Below are 15,581 nucleotides of genomic sequence, written 5' to 3'. Positions count from 1 at the left end.
CTTTCTTCCATTTCCCCCCTCCCCTCCACACACCACAAAACCCCCCCCTTTTTTTTTTTTTTTTTAACGTCGCATCCCGGAGAGGGAAAAAAGAGGGGATGTTCCCTTCGACCCATTCACTCATTTATTCATGCACGCATTGTAGACGTACTCGCAGGTGGACAGACAGAAAGGCCGAAAGGCCGAAAGGCAGGCAGGGGATGGGGGGGGGAGAAGGAGAAGAAACAAAAAAGCAGCAGCACTCACAGAACGTGAGAAAAAAAAAAGCATCGAAATAAAAACAAACAAACAAACAAAAAAAGGAACTGTAAATACACACAATTACTCGAATATATAAATAAATATATTTATATAAATCCACACACACACACACACACACACACATATATATATATAATATAATAATATATACAGACCAAGGGAAAAGAAAAGAAAAGAAAAGAAAGAAATGACTTTCACTTTACCTACTTACTTACTTGCTTACTTATATATATATACATATATATATATAAGTGTATACATGCATACGTGTATAATTGTATATATACAAATATTGTAGGTAAATAAATAGAGACACATTTATCTTTGAATTGGCCCGATAGTAGTAACAATAATAATAAATTGATGGTACGTATAAATATATAAATATATAAATATATCCTCCCTTTTGGTGCAGCCGGCCACCTCGACGCGGTGGCAGGGTTTATTAATCCTCTGTTTTTTTTTTTTTCCAGGGAGGGCGCGAAGGTAACGGCGTACTTGGATTTACGGGGGCCATGTGTAATGGCCTTTCGCAGGGGGCAGGGGGGCTAATAAGGTTATCCCTTCCCGCTGAATTCCATCGTACGCCTAACAGAGCTGCGCATTGGAGGGGTGTGTTTTCACTACGGCTGGTAAGAGCAGGAGAAAGTCACGAGCACATACACACACATATATATATATATATATATAATATAATATATATAATAATAATTATTATTGTTATTATACTCTTAAAGAAGGAAGCACAAAAAAAAAAAGACAAAAGGATATTTTTCCTTAATTTCCATCCTTCCATTTAACAGACCAAAATATATAAAAATATATAAAAATATATATATTTTGGTCTCCCCCCTCCCCTACCTCCCCCGCAGTTCCCTCTCAAGCTAACCGGTCGTATAAGAATAATATATAATAAGAATTTACAATAAATAAATAAATAAATCAAACAAACAAACAAACAAACAAGGGTGGAATGCAAATAATAATAATAATAATAATAAAAGAACATCTTACTGACACGGATAAAGAAATTATACACACAAACAAACAAAAGGACGAGATTTGCAGTAAAAAAAAAAAAAAAAAAAAAAAAAAAAGAAAAAAAGAAAGAAAAAAAAAAAAAGGTGAAAGGGGAGGGGATGTCATCTTCACTTGTATTTTCCTCCTCAGATCCCTCCTTTTTATTTTATTGTTATTTTATTGTTTTAAAATTATTTTATTTATTTCTCTTCATCTCACACTCCCCGCTCCACGCCGCCTCCTCCTCCTCCTCACCTCACCTCACCCATTCTATTCTCCCCAAGTTTTATTCTTCATTCCTCCACCCCCTCCATATTGTCAAGGTCCGGCGTAATAAATAAATAAATAAATAAATAAATAAATAAATAAATAAATATAAATATTATTATTATTAGTTTGGGGAGCTCCAAGTGTACATGTATTGCATGCGTATAAATATAAATACCCGTCTGTCTGTCTGTCTGTCTGCGTGTGTGTTATTGTTTGGGACTGGAGGAGATATAAAAAAAAAAAAAAAAAAACGAAATTAAAATAACAACACCCTCCCACACGGAAAAAAAAAAAAAAAAAGAAAAAAAAAAAAAAGGGCCTTTTCCGCAGTTTGCCAAAATGAAAACCCACACAAAAAGACACAAAACAAAAACTGACCAAAAAAAAAAAACACCCAAAAAAAAAAACTAAACTCACGAGATAAAAACAAAACAAAACAAAACAAACTCCCCCCCACAATTACATACACACGGGGGGATTCAAACCAAACCAAACTAAAAAAAAAAAAAAAAAAAAAAAGAATTCTGCAGGGGTTTGTTATGACAAGACTGTCCTTTTGTGTTTGGCCGCCACTCCCTCTCCTTTCTCCCCACGCTCTCTCTCTCTCTCTCTCGCATCTCCCCGAGTCGCTACTGCCAAATATTTGCCCTCCATATTATTATTATTATTATTTTGTTTGTTTGTTTGTTTCTTTACCCTCTTCTTTCCATTCCATTGCCACCCAATATGCAAGACAATAACATATTAGTAGCAACACACAACATACACAACACACAAGCAGTAAAACAAAACAAACACACACACACAAAAAAAAAAATGAAAGGAATAATGTGTTCTTCGTATAATAAGGAACGGTTACTTTTACGCACACAGACATAAGCGTATACATTATATAGTAAGGTAAAAAAAAAAAAAAAAGCATAATAAGAAAAAACAAAAATGAAAGGACTCTTGTTTCCTTTCCAATACATCTTTATATATATGTATATATAAAGATAAGTGCCGTCTTTTTTTTTTTTTTCTTCTCTTCTCTTTTCTTTTTTTTTTTTGTTATTGGAGGGGGTATTTTAAAAGTTGTTTTTGCCTCAGTTTCGTTTTTTTTTTTTTTTTTTCCTTCTTCCTTTCATTTTTTTCACTCCTTATTTCTCTGTTAAAAAAAAAAAAAAAGAAACTAAGCAACAACGGCAACAAAATGCCCTTCTTCCTTACACAAGAGAAGGGTTGGACATTGCGTTGTCTGGCAAAAGCATATAAAAGGTTGGCTGTGAATTCATTTGTTGCAGTTGTGAGGTAAACTGCGGCACCAACATTAATTGTGGACTGGTTCCTCCGGATATGGCAGGGGTTGGGGTGGGGGGCATGACAGGAAAAACAGTGGGTGGGTACATTGCTGGATAAAGTGTGGGAAGTTGAACGGGTGCTATCATCATCGCCGGATTGGCTGCAGCCGTTGACCCTAACGCTGGCGGATGCGGCTGGACAAGTGGCGGTATCGGTTGCACCTGAGGCTGCGGCAGCGGCAGCGGCTGTGGCTGTGGCTGTGGCTGTGATTGTGGTTGCAGCTTCAATGGGGATGGCGGTGGATGATGGACGGCCTGCAAGGAACGACCGCCAGGAGTTGAACTGCTGCTCTTCGAGGTCCGTTGACTATTGTACGCGGTGGAGGCATCCGGATGTGCCAGGCGCACCTGAATTCGGCTTCCTCCAATAATACCACCGGAGAGACTCGAAATGGCCAGCGCAGCCGAGGCGACATTCTTGTATAAAATAAAGCCATAACCCTTTGACTCCCGCGTTCCTTTTTTCCGCATGATCCGTGCGGAGCTAATGGGCCCGTACTGCGCAAAGAGGTCAAAGAGCTGCTGATCATCAAAGTCCAGGGGAAGGCTGGCAACATATACATTGCGTCCAAACTCGGACCTCTCCGTTGGTGATGGACTGCCCATTTTTTCCCCTTTTTTTTTTCGCTTTCGTTTAACTTTTATTTTGGCAGAAGTCTTTTTTTTTTTTAATATTTCTTTATTATTGTTCCTTCCTCCCTTCCTTCCTTGACGCTGCAGTTCACAAAACCCCGGTTTCAACAAATAGGCACAAAGAGGGCAAGGACCCCTCTCTACACCCATTTAAAACAAAATAAAAAAAAAGAAAAAAGAAAAGGAAAAAATAATTCAGGGAAATAAACAAAGGACTCATGCAATTACAAACCACGTTCAGATTTTGTTTCATTCTTGCTCTCCTTTTTACTGGTGTGTACCAAGCAGTAAGGAAGAGGAGGATAATTCTCGTTCCATTTTTACTTGTGCTTCTTGATGACATTCTTTGGGATTTTGTTCGTCGTTGCTTCGGTCTCGCATTGTGGCCCCTGATATAAGTCGACGTCCTCACGAGACGCGGGACGCCAATGTACACTCCGTCGGGTGGTGCCACGCACCACAGACGAAGCAGCGGACACTTGGACCGCCTTTCAGTGATGCGGCCTGACGCGGACAGGAACGAGCCATGTGATCTGTCTCCCCGCAGACGAAGCAGCGTTGTTGCGTCCTTCTCTTTGCATCCTGCCTCTCACGGGCCACCGCCTCCTCCGGTGGGGCCAATGGAGCCGTCAATGACGTACGGGGCTGTCGGTGGTCCACAACCGTCAAATGACGTACACTCTCCAAATCGTCCTTAAGAAGCCGGAGAATAGCCCGGACGACCACACTGCTGGTGGATTCCCAGCTTTCTGAAGGGTTATTGATCTTCTGACTGAGGGCCGAGTCCAATTGGTCTTTTAAATGCTTCAGCAACGTCGCATCTTCACCCCTACACTTAAAGGCCACCATGTCATCCACAACAAGTTCACCGTACTTTGGAAGGTACTCCAATCCACCTCCACTAAAAAGTATGACGTGAAGCGGGGTCACCACACTTACATCACGTAAAAACGTAGCGGAGGTTTTAATCTTGTCAACATACACAAGGAGTGGGGAGAGAAACCTCTTTTCCCTCCCCACAACGCTGGAGGGATGGATCATAACCTCCGACCCATCAAACGTAGTCAACTTGAGAAATGTTCCGCCTTTTTTACCCGCTTCAGTTTGGACACGTGCGATGTTCGGGTAAAGACCGGCCACCACACATGACAAAATACACTTTACGCTGCCTGCATTGGCGTTAAATTGCCTCCCACCGGATTCATACAAGCGGTCCTCAAGAGTTATCACAGGGTCATATAAAAATCGATCATGCGATGAATGAATAGGAGTTTCCTCAATAAATCCAGCCTCATAAAGGTAACGTTCATACTGCCGTTTGGTGGACTGAATTTGCTTGAGTGCTGGTAAGGAAAGATAGTAACGTGCACAAAGCTTTTTTGCGGCAGAAGACCCTTCGTTATATTGCATAAAAACCCAACTTGCGTAGGCAAACCAAGAAACTAAATGATCGGACATATATTCCCCTGCAAATGCTTTTCGTACCCCCTCCACTTCCGCTTGATAGTCCATCATAGACAAAAACGGACTCCGTACTGCCAAACAGGCCGCTATTGTTAAAACAGGGTCCACACAGTGCAAAATTGCCCCATGTATAATCATCTTCCCTATACGTACATCCAGTGGTAGGTTTGCTAAATGTTGACCGAGGGATGTCAGACGTTTATCCAATGTCAAGGCCCCCAGAGTGGTCAGAGCCCTCACACTGCCTCTCACAGCACGTTCCTCCGGGGGTGAAAGTGCCTTTTGAAGGTACTCCACCTCATCCCCCAAATTGAGCGAGTAGATTTGGAGAATAAGACCTTCAAGGGGTACACGGTGCATTTCACACAGTTGATGATCATCCAAGGCCTCAAACTGGGCACTGGTAAATAAACGAAAGCAAAACCCTTCTCGCACACGTCCAGCACGTCCTTGTCGTTGACGACAATTTGCCTTAGAAACATTAACGGTCACCAGTTGGGAGAGACTTTTTCTGGCGTCGTACCGATTTTCTTTCGCTTTTCCACTATCAATAACGAACACGGCATCATCAATTGTAATGGAAGTTTCCATGATGTTTGTTCCAATCACCACCTTCCGCTTCCCTTTAGGGGGTCTTTGAAAAACACCATGCTGTTCAGAAGACCCTAGAGAACTATGGAGATTGTACATCAGGCAACTATTTGACAATCGTGGATTGGACTTCAACTGCTCCATGCACCGCATGATCTCCGCCATACCAGGGAGAAAAATCAAAACCGCCCCATCGACCTTCATGACGGTATCAATATAAAAAACAACACTTTCAATAAGCTCATAGTTGATAACATCAAGGTTCATTCTTGATATGGTTTCTAGCGTCTTGGGTGCGGCATTCAACTTTCCTGTAAGGCTCTGGCCTGAAAGTTCCATCTCACGCGCATCATCCACTTCTTCAGGATCAATGTTGATTGCCTGCTTTCGATTATTTCGACGTCGTTCCTCCCTTTTTGCTTCCCGATTGGCGTACGGGGAACCATCCTCAAGGATATACCCCACCATTGGAATGATTTCCTCCAAGTGAAAGTGCTGCACCGGGTATGTGCGACCCTGAATCGAAATGACAGGGGCCCCACCAAAGTACCGTGCAAACAATTCCGAGTCCATTGTCGCACTCATAAGCACAACCTTCAGATCGGATCGTCGCTGAATGAGGTCACGTAAAAGAATCAACAAGAAATCTGTGTCCACCCCACGTTCATGGATTTCGTCCACAACAATGTGGCTAACAGACCCTAAGAACTTCTCCACCTGTAGGCGTCGCAACACAATACCTGTCGTGCAGTAGGTAATTTGCGTGCGTCGTGATACACAGCTTTCAAGGCGGATCGTGTAACCCACAACACCTCCCACTGCCTCATCACGTTCTTCGGCAACTCGAAGAGCCACAGATGTTGCAGCGAGTCTTCTTGGTTGGGTACATACAATGTTCGCCGAACCCCCCATGCCGGATTCACACATAAATTCGTACAGGTACTGTGGTATCTGCGTTGTCTTTCCGCTACCTGTTTCCCCACCAATAACGACAACCTGATGCTTTGAAATGATTTCACGAAGTTCTTCACGGACCTGAAAAGCAGGCAGTTGTTCACGTGCCTTTTTCATCGTTCCACTGGTTCGAAGAGATTCCCACTCCGCCATCAGTTTAGCGTCAAGCGACTTATCTGTCTTTAAATACTCTCGGCGCACAATATCCCCTTCATCTTGGACACAACCGACCGTCTTGAGTCCAATTTTTACCGGCATGGGGTACGATGCATGATGATCTTCAGTAGATGTTGGGTTTACACCTGGGGTAGCAGTTAAGGCGTTTACAAATGCTTTTCTCTGTGCGTCCAAGTTGATCTTTTCTTCTTTACCCGGCCGTTCCTCCTCTTTGATACCTGAATTGCACGTAGAAATAGGCATTACTTCAAGTGACGCAATTACCCCATGCAAAGACGACATCAGGGCCACCAAACAGCCTTCTCCTGCAAGTCCATTAATGGTTTCCACAGCCGCATCAAGTATAGAGCGGCGCAATGCCGCGGGCAATTCTTTGGTATCCGCGTGGAAAACCCCGAGAATGGGTAATGTCCCCACCTGATTCCCGCATGGCTGTGCAAGGATCAACGGTGGCTCAGCTGGATATTGATCAGGGACACGAACACAGACCACTACACGCTTTCCGCTTCCCGATGAAAAAGAAAAGTACATTTCACAACCCTCAAATTCCTTGTCGTCAATTTGTCTTACGCCTATAAAACTTTCATCAAAGAGGCTTTGTATGGTTTCAAGTTCATTCTCCAAGATGGCATCCTCTTCCGAGGCCATGATTACATCCACTTCTCCCCGAGAGTAAAATAACATATGGGAAAACAACTCAAAACAACTATTTACCAAAAATGACTGATAAGGGCCATCTTCAGCAAGCAACTCTGTAATGGAGGTGAATGCGGGAATCTTGGATGCTCCCTGCAAATCTGTCACGTACTGTGTGGTAAGATCAGGTGGGAAACCAAGCCCTTCGTACAATCGTTGTAGGGTTTCGTATGGCGTCAAGGGGGAGTTGCGTTGAAGTGTGATTCTTATCCCTGCATTGGCATCAAAATGTTTCTCAGGCACCGGCACCGCCCCCCCTGTCGCCGCATGGTGCAGGACATCAATGATCATCTCCCTCCCTGCCCGAGAAAGCATGGAAGGAGCCGCCGTGGACGATGTGGGGGTGCGATTTCCACCTCTGCCACGATGCGTCTTCGTCGTCCTTGGCTTCCGCTGTCTATTCGGGCCCATTCCTAACACTGCATAGTCACGTACACAAACAAACAACAGGAAAAACCACGAGAACAACAACGACAAGAAGAAGAAGAAAATATATCTACATATATATATATACCCCACTCTGCACGCATCCTTCTGTACGTGTGTAATTCCTCACAAACGTAAAAAACAAAAAACAACAAAAAACAAAAACAAAAAGAGAAAAAATTATCTCTTGCGCCCTCCTCCCCACCGCCCTTCTTTTTTTTTTTTTTTTTTTTCTTTCCTCTTTCTTCTTTCTTTCTTTTTTGTCCCTTAATTATTTTCTTCTCCTTCTCTTCCTCCTCTTTATTTCTTTAAAATTACACCCATTTTTTTTTTCTTTTTTTTTCCCCCCTCTTTTCCCTTCACATCAGTCTTTCATTTCTCTACGCATATAAATATATATATTTTATATTTTTATGTATTTTCCTTTTTTTTTTTTTTTAATTTTTCCTTTCAAGTCGCACTTCTTATTTTATTTCATTTTTATTTGCTCGCTTCTTCCATTCCCTCCTTCCCCCCCTCTCCCTCGGTGGATTTGATGCACCACAGAAAACACAAAACACAAAACAAAAAACAAAACACAAAACACAAAACACAGCGGCAGACAACAACAAATACTCACATAGATACACACATACAAAAAAAAAAAAATCCCTATTTTTTTTTTTTTTCCCTTTTCTTTTATTTCCTTTTTTTTTTTTTTCCTTCTTTCTTTCTTTCCTTTTTTTTTTTGCTTATCTGTGTGTGTGTGTGTGTTGTTGTTGTTGTTGTCTGCCGCTGTAGAGTCAACGGCCTTTCATAAAAATAATAATAATAAAATAAAGTGAAAAACAAAAACAAAAAGAAGTCCGGATGTGCCTTGGCCGTTGCAATGTTGGCAAATATATTTATTGTTGATATTGTTAAGAAGTTGGCTTTCATAAGTTTGTAATAGCGTTGTTGGAGGATATGATATGTAGTAAATGCTCGAAGACTAAACCACAACACAATAATAATAATAATAATAATAATAATAAACAAAAGTAAAGGTAAAAGTAAAGAAGAAAAAAACAAAAAACAAAAAACAAAAAGAAATAAATGAGGATGGGAGGAACGTACGCATCGCTGCCTTTTTTTCTTTTTGTGTCTTTTTCCTTCTTTTTTTTCCCTGCCGTCTTTCTCGTTTGTGCAATGAGAGGGACGAAAAAGGAAAAAAGTCACAAAAGGAAAAAAAAAAAGAAAAGGAATCGCAACGTACTTTTCCCCATTACCTCCACCAGCTGCGGTATTTACTTCACACCTCATTGACTCATAATGTACGGTTGAGGGACTAACAAGACATACGTCGGCGAAACCGTATTGCTTATCGTGGCTTGTTGACAATAGAGGGGATAGATCCTTTTTGCCGATGCTTCGGGTCGGGCCAGGCGCACTTGAACACGTGTATGGGCAATGGTGTGCCCCTGAAGGGCAATCACCGCGTTGTATGCATCCTGGTACCTTTCCATCAGTACAAATCCGTAGCCTTTGCAACGCCCTTTGTTTTTGTCTTTAACAAGAGCGGTAGAAACAATCCTTCCAAAAGGAGCAAACAAGGCGTGGAGCTCCTCTTCTGTGTAATTTGCCGGGAGACTGGCAATGTACACATTACGGTTGTACGGGGAATCAAAAGACATCGTAATTAATTGTCAGAGATCACCTTCAGGGCTATTATTATTATTATTATTATTTTATATTTTATCAGTCAAAGGAAGGAACGGCAACAATGTGAATGACTAAAGAGGGTGCATGCAATTCCAGATTATCAACCAAGGGGAAGGGAAAAACAAACAAAGACACAAACAAACAAAAAAAAAAAAGGGTAAAAGAAAGGGGGGAAGTAGGCGGGTATGTGTATGCGTACGTTTTTTTGATTCAACAAGCAGAAAGATGGAACAATCGATTCCATAACGATTACGGTCTTTCACCGGGTATCGACATCTTCGATATCAGGCACCCTGCCTCTTTTTCCACTCCTCTTCGCCTCCTTAAAAGCGTTGGGGCATAGATCCGAAGCTGGGCACTCGGAACAACGCGGTAAGCGGGGGGTACATATGGTTTGCCCTAAACCCACAAGCAGCCCATTTATCTCACCCCAGTACTTCCGTGGGAGCCAGGACTCGAGTGCCTTTCGTGTGTCCTCCGGCGTTTTCACCGTCGATGGGACCCAAAGAAAGCGTTGACTGATGCGGTGAACGTGGGTATCCACACCAATGCCCAACACCACTCCGTCTGCTTCCTGGAGAAACAGATGGGCCATCTTGGGACCAATGCCGGGAAGCGCAATGAGATCCTCGTAGGAATGCGGCACCCTCCCTTGATGCCTTTTCAAAATAGCATCTGTCGCCTCTTTAATATGTTTAGCCTTTTTGTTATGAAAGCCTACTTTGGAAATAAATCCATCAAGTGTCTTCTCCGGCATCTTCGCTATCACCTCAGGGGTACACCCGATTCGAATAAGGGCGTGCATTGCCGCCGCCGTCACATGATCTTTTGTCTGAGCACTCAGCATCAGAGCCAATAGGATATGATACCGTCTCGTCTCGTGCAACGCTGCTTTATCAAAGAGTTTCGAGCATCCCAGCGTGTCTACCGGAGCATCCAGCCCCTCTCGGAGTTCCTTCACCCTGACGTACAACCTCTCCCAGTTGGGCGGTGGCTTGAACGCATGCTTCTTCATTTCTCCGCAGGTAGAAAATAAAGAAATAATAATAATAATAATAATAAAATTAAAATAACAATAAATAAAATAAAAAAAAAATCACCATCATTTCTTCGTTGTAAATTTCCCGCCTAACAAAACACACAAACAACATCAACATTTCTCTTCCTTCAACGTTCCACGTCCATTCAACTTCAATGCTCGCCCGGGCAAAAAAAACCCCAAAACAAACAAACGGACACATACACACACAGAAAAAACAACAACAACAACAAATGTCTCTAGGACGCCTTCAGTTCCTCTAGCTCATTCACGTACGTGTAGGATGAAAATGCCAAAAAAAGGTAGCGGAACCACACGAGTTGTGACCTATGCAACCTCATTGCAAGAAAACTCGTTAAAAACGAGATTGGAGGCACGAGAAACACAAAACGATGCTGGTGACCCAATAAACTAAAATTTGTTATGTACTGAACAGCCGCCAATACTCCACTGTACTTCCCCAGTAGACTTCTAGTGCGCAAGCTCAAAAACACAATCCCTGGTGGCATGTTCTCCTTCACAAGAGAGACCCCATTGTGGGTTGCAATGTGGTTTGGGTGATGGGAAACACCCCATTGGTCAAAGGTGACGACCGTGCGAACATTCCTCGCCTTTTGAAGGTACAAAAGCACCTCTTGACGAATCAAACCCGCATCCCACATTTTGTTCATGCCATCTTGCAAAGCGGGATGATTCACTATCTTCACATTGTTTCGGTGAACGCCCATAAACTGGGCACTAAGGCCGAGTTCCTTCTCGCGAAGCGCGCCAAGCCCCTCATAATTTCCATTCGACAGACAGAGAAAGTGAACCTTCACGTCGTATCGCTTCAGATGCTCCAACATTGGCGAAAAGAACATTGCCTCATCATCTGGGTGAGCAAACACAAGGAGGACATCCCCAAGTATACGTGGCCGAAGAGCGGCTGACCTTCGTTGCCACTGCAGAAGAACCGCAAGAATGAGTGCAAGAAAAGTCACAGCGAAAAAAACGGACATAAAACACCACTTTGGGGATTCCTCAAACAAACAAACAAAGGAAAAAAAAAAAAAAGGTCCCACGAACAAAAGATCCTATATCGCTAGAACTCTTCATTATCTTTCCAACCCCCCAGTGGCTAGATTATTGCTTCTCATCACTTCGTCAATGTGAAACTGCACCATTACAATGGGGAGGATTTCAAATACACACAAACACACATGGAGCATCTAACGAACCAAAGAAAATAATAATAATAATAATAATAATAATAATAGAGGAAACAAAACTGGATAAAAGAAATACAAGCGATGGAGGGTCACTCTAATGACGGAAGTGTTCTTGAAGGTGGTTCAGCTTGCTAAGCGAGATCAATGTGACATCCTCCTTGCTTTTTCCATTTATTCGCCGTAGTTGTTGCCGGGCTGCCTCTAGCCGACTCTTCTTCGAGACGTTACGGGCATCATCATCATCGGGAGGCACGGAAAACGGCACATGCGCCATGAAAGGTGTACTGGAAGAAATATCGGCAAAATTCATTGTGGCTTCTGGAGAGAGTCGACATGCACATGACGCCCCTTTTATTTGGGGCATATCGGAGGAATTTTCGTTTTCATATCCTTCGTGCCAATTTCTCCATCGTTTTCTTTCCTTCTCTAATAATATGTCTTTTGCAAGGAGCTCACTTTCTTGCCGCTTCAGTTGCTGATGCAACTCATGTTGCATCTCCTCTAGCCGCTTCTCTTGAAGATGGAGCTCTGCCCGGTATTGTGACTCCTTCTTCTCCATTGTCTTCTCATGTAGCGCCACAGAGACGCTGTGCCTTATCTTTTCTGTCTCCACCATGTCAGCAAGTCGACGGACCTCTTTTTCTTTCGCGGCACACTTCTCGTCGGCACACTTCAGCTTCACAAGCAAATCTTCCTTTTCCTTTACCACCGCAAGAGACTTTTTTCGTTCTTCATCCAACAAGGACTCCAGGGCGTGTTGCGACAAACAATTTTCATCTGTGAGAATCTTCATCTTTTCCACGGCTTTTTGCCAGGAGGCCTCTATATCATTCCGGGTAGATTTCAATGCATCCGTTTCCTCTTTCAGTCGAGAAACCTCCTCCACAAATAATTTTAACGTGCTTTTCCAATCGCCCTCATTCCGCTTGCCGTATGCCATTGATGATAAGGGGGCGACCTTTGGGAGTCTCTGTGCCTTTCCAGCGCTCATTGCCATCTACAGGAATATCTCCACTTTGGAATAGCATGGATAAAAGCAAAACAAAGGAAAACCAGCAAAAGAATTTCTCTGAGCACCACAAAAATCACCAAATAAAAAGATGAAAAGTCAAAACCACGCCGACAATAAAAAAAAAAAAAAAAAAATAAAACGCCACGAGGAAATACATCAACCAGAAAGATGCTTGTCTTTTCATTCAATCAACATATATCACCATTATATTCTTCTTCTTTTTCCTCGTCCACCTTGTCAACGTCCATAGGTCCAGACCCTGTAAACGGATAAAAGACCAGAGAATAGACCTCCTATACTAACTAGACCCCCGACACCCTTCCACTGGTTCAGGTTTGACAAGGCTACAAAAAGGTCAAGAAGCAACTTGAGCTCTGTAACAAAAATCCAGTGCAACTCAAAGTCTTTCCAAAGAAGCTCTTGATAAGAGTTCACTATAATCTCATTTTCTTCCCCCACTTCTAACATTTGTACTTCCTCCTCCTCGTCCTCCTCCTCATCATCATCCACCTTCCCTTTGCCCAAGGGATTGGATTTGCTCATACGTCGCCGCAGCTTATCAACATGATCGTACCTAGACAAAAGCGAAAAGGTTTCCATTGAAAGCAACAGTTCCTTTTTGGCCGGCTTCTGTGACGCGTCGCGGATTCCCTGCAACAACCGGAGCGTGTTTAGAAATAGATCAATCAAGAAGACAGGAAGTGCACATCGAATAGACACACTAATAAGTTGGTCTGCCACCTGGCTATTAAAAAAGCCCTTTTGGGTAAGGAAGGCTACATCTTCGCACAAGGACTTTACACACATGAGAGCTCGGGCAAACATATCACAAATCATCTGACATTGAATGAAGAGCGCAATCCACTGTCCTCCATGAACTGGAATGTAAACAAGTTCTGAGCACTTGATCAATGTCAACCTCATTCTAACAAATTCCCCAACAAAACGTCCCACTCGAAACAGCCTTCGGGTGTTCACAATGGTCATCAAATTTCTTTCAACAGCAGTGAATTCTGCGCCCGGAAGATAATTTTGGTTGTAACTGACGGAGTCCATCCAAAGTTTTATCCTAAGAAAGTATTGCACCACTTTAAACAATTTGTCTCTACCCTGGTGGGTTTGCAAAAGTTGCCTTAGACGCGTCTTGGCCGTAATGTTCTCAAACGGATTGCTTCCCAAAACACGAAGGGTATCATTTTGCATTTTGCTATTTGACTTCTTTTCCCCCCCCTCAACTATTTTGTTGAAAATAGCAAAGATACACCAACAATGGCGGAAAAAAAAAGTATAAACAACTGCAAGAGAAAAGAAAAAATACAAAAAAAATATAAGGGTTTACTTCTTGGTAAACAAATAAATGTATACGCGTACGCACGTTATATATTGCTCACGGTCTGAGAGAGAGAAAGTTTGTGTGTTAGAAATAAAGGATCCTCATCCTACACTTTCTCAGTTGAGCTTATTGGCGCCGTTTACGCAGATCTAATTCCCCGTGGGTGAGTGTGTTCATAAGCCATTCGGCATTCAGAATCCTACACATTTTCAGTTGGCTTGCATTCCACTTTTTGGATTCTAGTTTTTCAACCAACGCCTGGAGAGCGGTATGTGGATCCTTGAGTGCCTTGCTACCGACACCTTTATTCTCCTCTTGGCGCAATTGCGCCTCGCGCTTCAATCGGGCTACTGTCTTTTCATCAATTTTTAACTTGTATACAAGTCGCCCACGCAGCGTTCGAGACCCAACAACTTCGTCGGAATCTTCTGCTCCGGAAGAATGTTCACGGTTGGGGCACATCTCAAACGTAGTCCATAAAGATACATCCGGTAAAACAGGATCGGGGTAAAAATTCAAATCTGTAGAAAGAGTCAGGTGCTTCAATGGTGTCACCCCTTCAAAAACAGGTTCCTGTTCCTCTTTACGAGCTTTGAAGAGATCATCTACGTATTCAAGCCAATCAAGTTCCTCATCGGAACACGGAATATAATTACCAACGCGATAGCGCTCAATAATTGGTTTACGTGCAAAATCCACGCATCGTTCGGCACGTCTTCTTATTGTTTTTGTTAGCGAAGGCAAACCCAAAATAGATTCAGCATGAACAAGTTGGTTCCAACTAGCTCGTATAAATCCCTCATGCTGCGTAGATGAGAGCAACTCAATTTGACGCTCTGCATATCCAAGAACTTCGCGCTCATTTTGTTGCCAAAGATGATAATTAACCGCCTCATTTGATAGCAATACGGCATCTTTCAAAGAATTTGCGGCGCAAGAGATACCTCTTTCATAAACCCTCGCGGCCATCTGAATATCATTCAAAACACACTGCTCTGCGAAAGCCCATTGATGATAAATTCTCCAATCACTAAGAGAATTTGCAGTTGCAATTTTTCCAACATCTCGAAAACGTTTTCTATTTTGTAAGGATGCATTTGCCGCATTTGCATATAATCTTTGTAAAAATATTCCTTTATTCAAAATATCATTAAAACTATTCACTGATTCAAGATCTGAATTGGAAAGTAACGCATCCAAGGATCGCAGGGCGATGGAGTTATCACCAATCAAAAAACGGCCTTTTTCGACAATTTCCCGAGCTTGTATTTCATCCTTCAAGTCTACGGCCACAAAACATGCATAAGCATACCAGCAGATATCCTCATGGGAAAACTGACTACATAACTGGCGGAATGCAAGTTCAATCCGCCTCAAATAAAGATCTTTTGATAGGAGGCATTCTTCATATTTTTCAAACATAAAATTTAATAAGTTATTCCATTGAGCAATGACTGCATCTTTACGCGCACGATTG

At 42.5% G+C, this 15,581-nt stretch overlaps 8 protein-coding genes across 8 annotated transcripts, besides 41 other annotated features; all 8 read right to left on the bottom strand.

Annotated features, from left to right (window-relative positions):
- Positions 1-15,581: a sequence feature (heterozygous, non-Esmeraldo-like haplotype).
- Positions 330-358: a microsatellite.
- Positions 359-384: a microsatellite.
- Positions 385-413: a microsatellite.
- Positions 422-445: a microsatellite.
- Positions 461-487: a microsatellite.
- Positions 486-554: a microsatellite.
- Positions 633-659: a sequence feature (AT_rich).
- Positions 921-965: a microsatellite.
- Positions 1,068-1,103: a sequence feature (AT_rich).
- Positions 1,186-1,227: a microsatellite.
- Positions 1,240-1,262: a microsatellite.
- Positions 1,331-1,384: a microsatellite.
- Positions 1,441-1,499: a sequence feature (A-rich).
- Positions 1,614-1,657: a microsatellite.
- Positions 1,729-1,749: a microsatellite.
- Positions 1,780-1,802: a sequence feature (AT_rich).
- Positions 1,835-1,866: a microsatellite.
- Positions 1,975-1,997: a microsatellite.
- Positions 2,048-2,073: a microsatellite.
- Positions 2,121-2,164: a sequence feature (GA-rich).
- Positions 2,204-2,225: a sequence feature (AT_rich).
- Positions 2,454-2,496: a sequence feature (T-rich).
- Positions 2,557-2,600: a microsatellite.
- Positions 2,646-2,684: a sequence feature (A-rich).
- On the bottom strand, positions 2,757-3,674 carry Tc00.1047053511481.70 (RNA-binding protein 5, putative; the record flags this gene model as incomplete). The annotated part of the gene is made up of 1 exon (XM_803272.1): positions 2,757-3,674. One exon carries the CDS (start codon positions 3,672-3,674, stop codon positions 2,757-2,759), a length of 918 nt encoding a protein of 305 aa, XP_808365.1.
- Positions 3,550-3,578: a sequence feature (AT_rich).
- Positions 3,677-3,715: a sequence feature (T-rich).
- On the bottom strand, positions 3,933-7,817 carry Tc00.1047053511481.60 (RNA helicase, putative; the record flags this gene model as incomplete). The annotated part of the gene is made up of 1 exon (XM_803271.1): positions 3,933-7,817. One exon carries the CDS (start codon positions 7,815-7,817, stop codon positions 3,933-3,935), a length of 3,885 nt encoding a protein of 1,294 aa, XP_808364.1.
- Positions 7,970-8,012: a sequence feature (T-rich).
- Positions 8,043-8,094: a sequence feature (A-rich).
- Positions 8,226-8,318: a sequence feature (A-rich).
- Positions 8,379-8,480: a sequence feature (T-rich).
- Positions 8,487-8,561: a sequence feature (A-rich).
- Positions 8,628-8,675: a sequence feature (T-rich).
- Positions 8,817-8,845: a microsatellite.
- Positions 8,866-8,907: a sequence feature (T-rich).
- On the bottom strand, positions 9,110-9,484 carry Tc00.1047053511481.55 (RNA-binding protein, putative; the record flags this gene model as incomplete). Its single annotated transcript, XM_803273.1, has 1 exon — positions 9,110-9,484. The coding sequence occupies one exon, from the start codon at positions 9,482-9,484 to the stop codon at positions 9,110-9,112; it is 375 nt and encodes a 124-aa protein (XP_808366.1).
- Positions 9,517-9,538: a microsatellite.
- Positions 9,632-9,666: a microsatellite.
- Tc00.1047053511481.50 (endonuclease III, putative) lies at positions 9,772-10,527 on the bottom strand (the record flags this gene model as incomplete). Its single annotated transcript, XM_803270.1, has 1 exon — positions 9,772-10,527. The coding sequence occupies one exon, from the start codon at positions 10,525-10,527 to the stop codon at positions 9,772-9,774; it is 756 nt and encodes a 251-aa protein (XP_808363.1).
- Positions 10,552-10,591: a microsatellite.
- Positions 10,791-11,549, bottom strand: Tc00.1047053511481.40 (N-acetylglucosaminyl-phosphatidylinositol-deacetylase, putative; the record flags this gene model as incomplete). Its single annotated transcript, XM_803269.1, has 1 exon — positions 10,791-11,549. One exon carries the CDS (start codon positions 11,547-11,549, stop codon positions 10,791-10,793), a length of 759 nt encoding a protein of 252 aa, XP_808362.1.
- Positions 11,776-11,806: a microsatellite.
- Positions 11,854-12,756, bottom strand: Tc00.1047053511481.30 (hypothetical protein, conserved; the record flags this gene model as incomplete). Its single annotated transcript, XM_803268.1, has 1 exon — positions 11,854-12,756. The coding sequence occupies one exon, from the start codon at positions 12,754-12,756 to the stop codon at positions 11,854-11,856; it is 903 nt and encodes a 300-aa protein (XP_808361.1).
- Positions 12,887-12,910: a microsatellite.
- Tc00.1047053511481.20 (hypothetical protein, conserved) lies at positions 13,009-13,974 on the bottom strand (the record flags this gene model as incomplete). The annotated part of the gene is made up of 1 exon (XM_803267.1): positions 13,009-13,974. The coding sequence occupies one exon, from the start codon at positions 13,972-13,974 to the stop codon at positions 13,009-13,011; it is 966 nt and encodes a 321-aa protein (XP_808360.1).
- Positions 13,245-13,289: a sequence feature (GA-rich).
- Tc00.1047053511481.10 (hypothetical protein, conserved) lies at positions 14,231-15,581 on the bottom strand (the record flags this gene model as incomplete). The annotated part of the gene is made up of 1 exon (XM_803266.1): positions 14,231-15,581. A coding segment is annotated over one exon (1,351 nt), but the record flags the coding sequence as incomplete, so codon positions are not given.

The sequence above is a fragment of the Trypanosoma cruzi genome, genomic scaffold (genome assembly GCF_000209065.1).
Source record: "Trypanosoma cruzi strain CL Brener 1047053517129 genomic scaffold, whole genome shotgun sequence".
In the NCBI taxonomy this organism is placed as follows: Eukaryota; Euglenozoa; class Kinetoplastea; order Trypanosomatida; family Trypanosomatidae; genus Trypanosoma; species Trypanosoma cruzi.
This window is presented reverse-complemented; position numbering and strand designations above follow the sequence as displayed.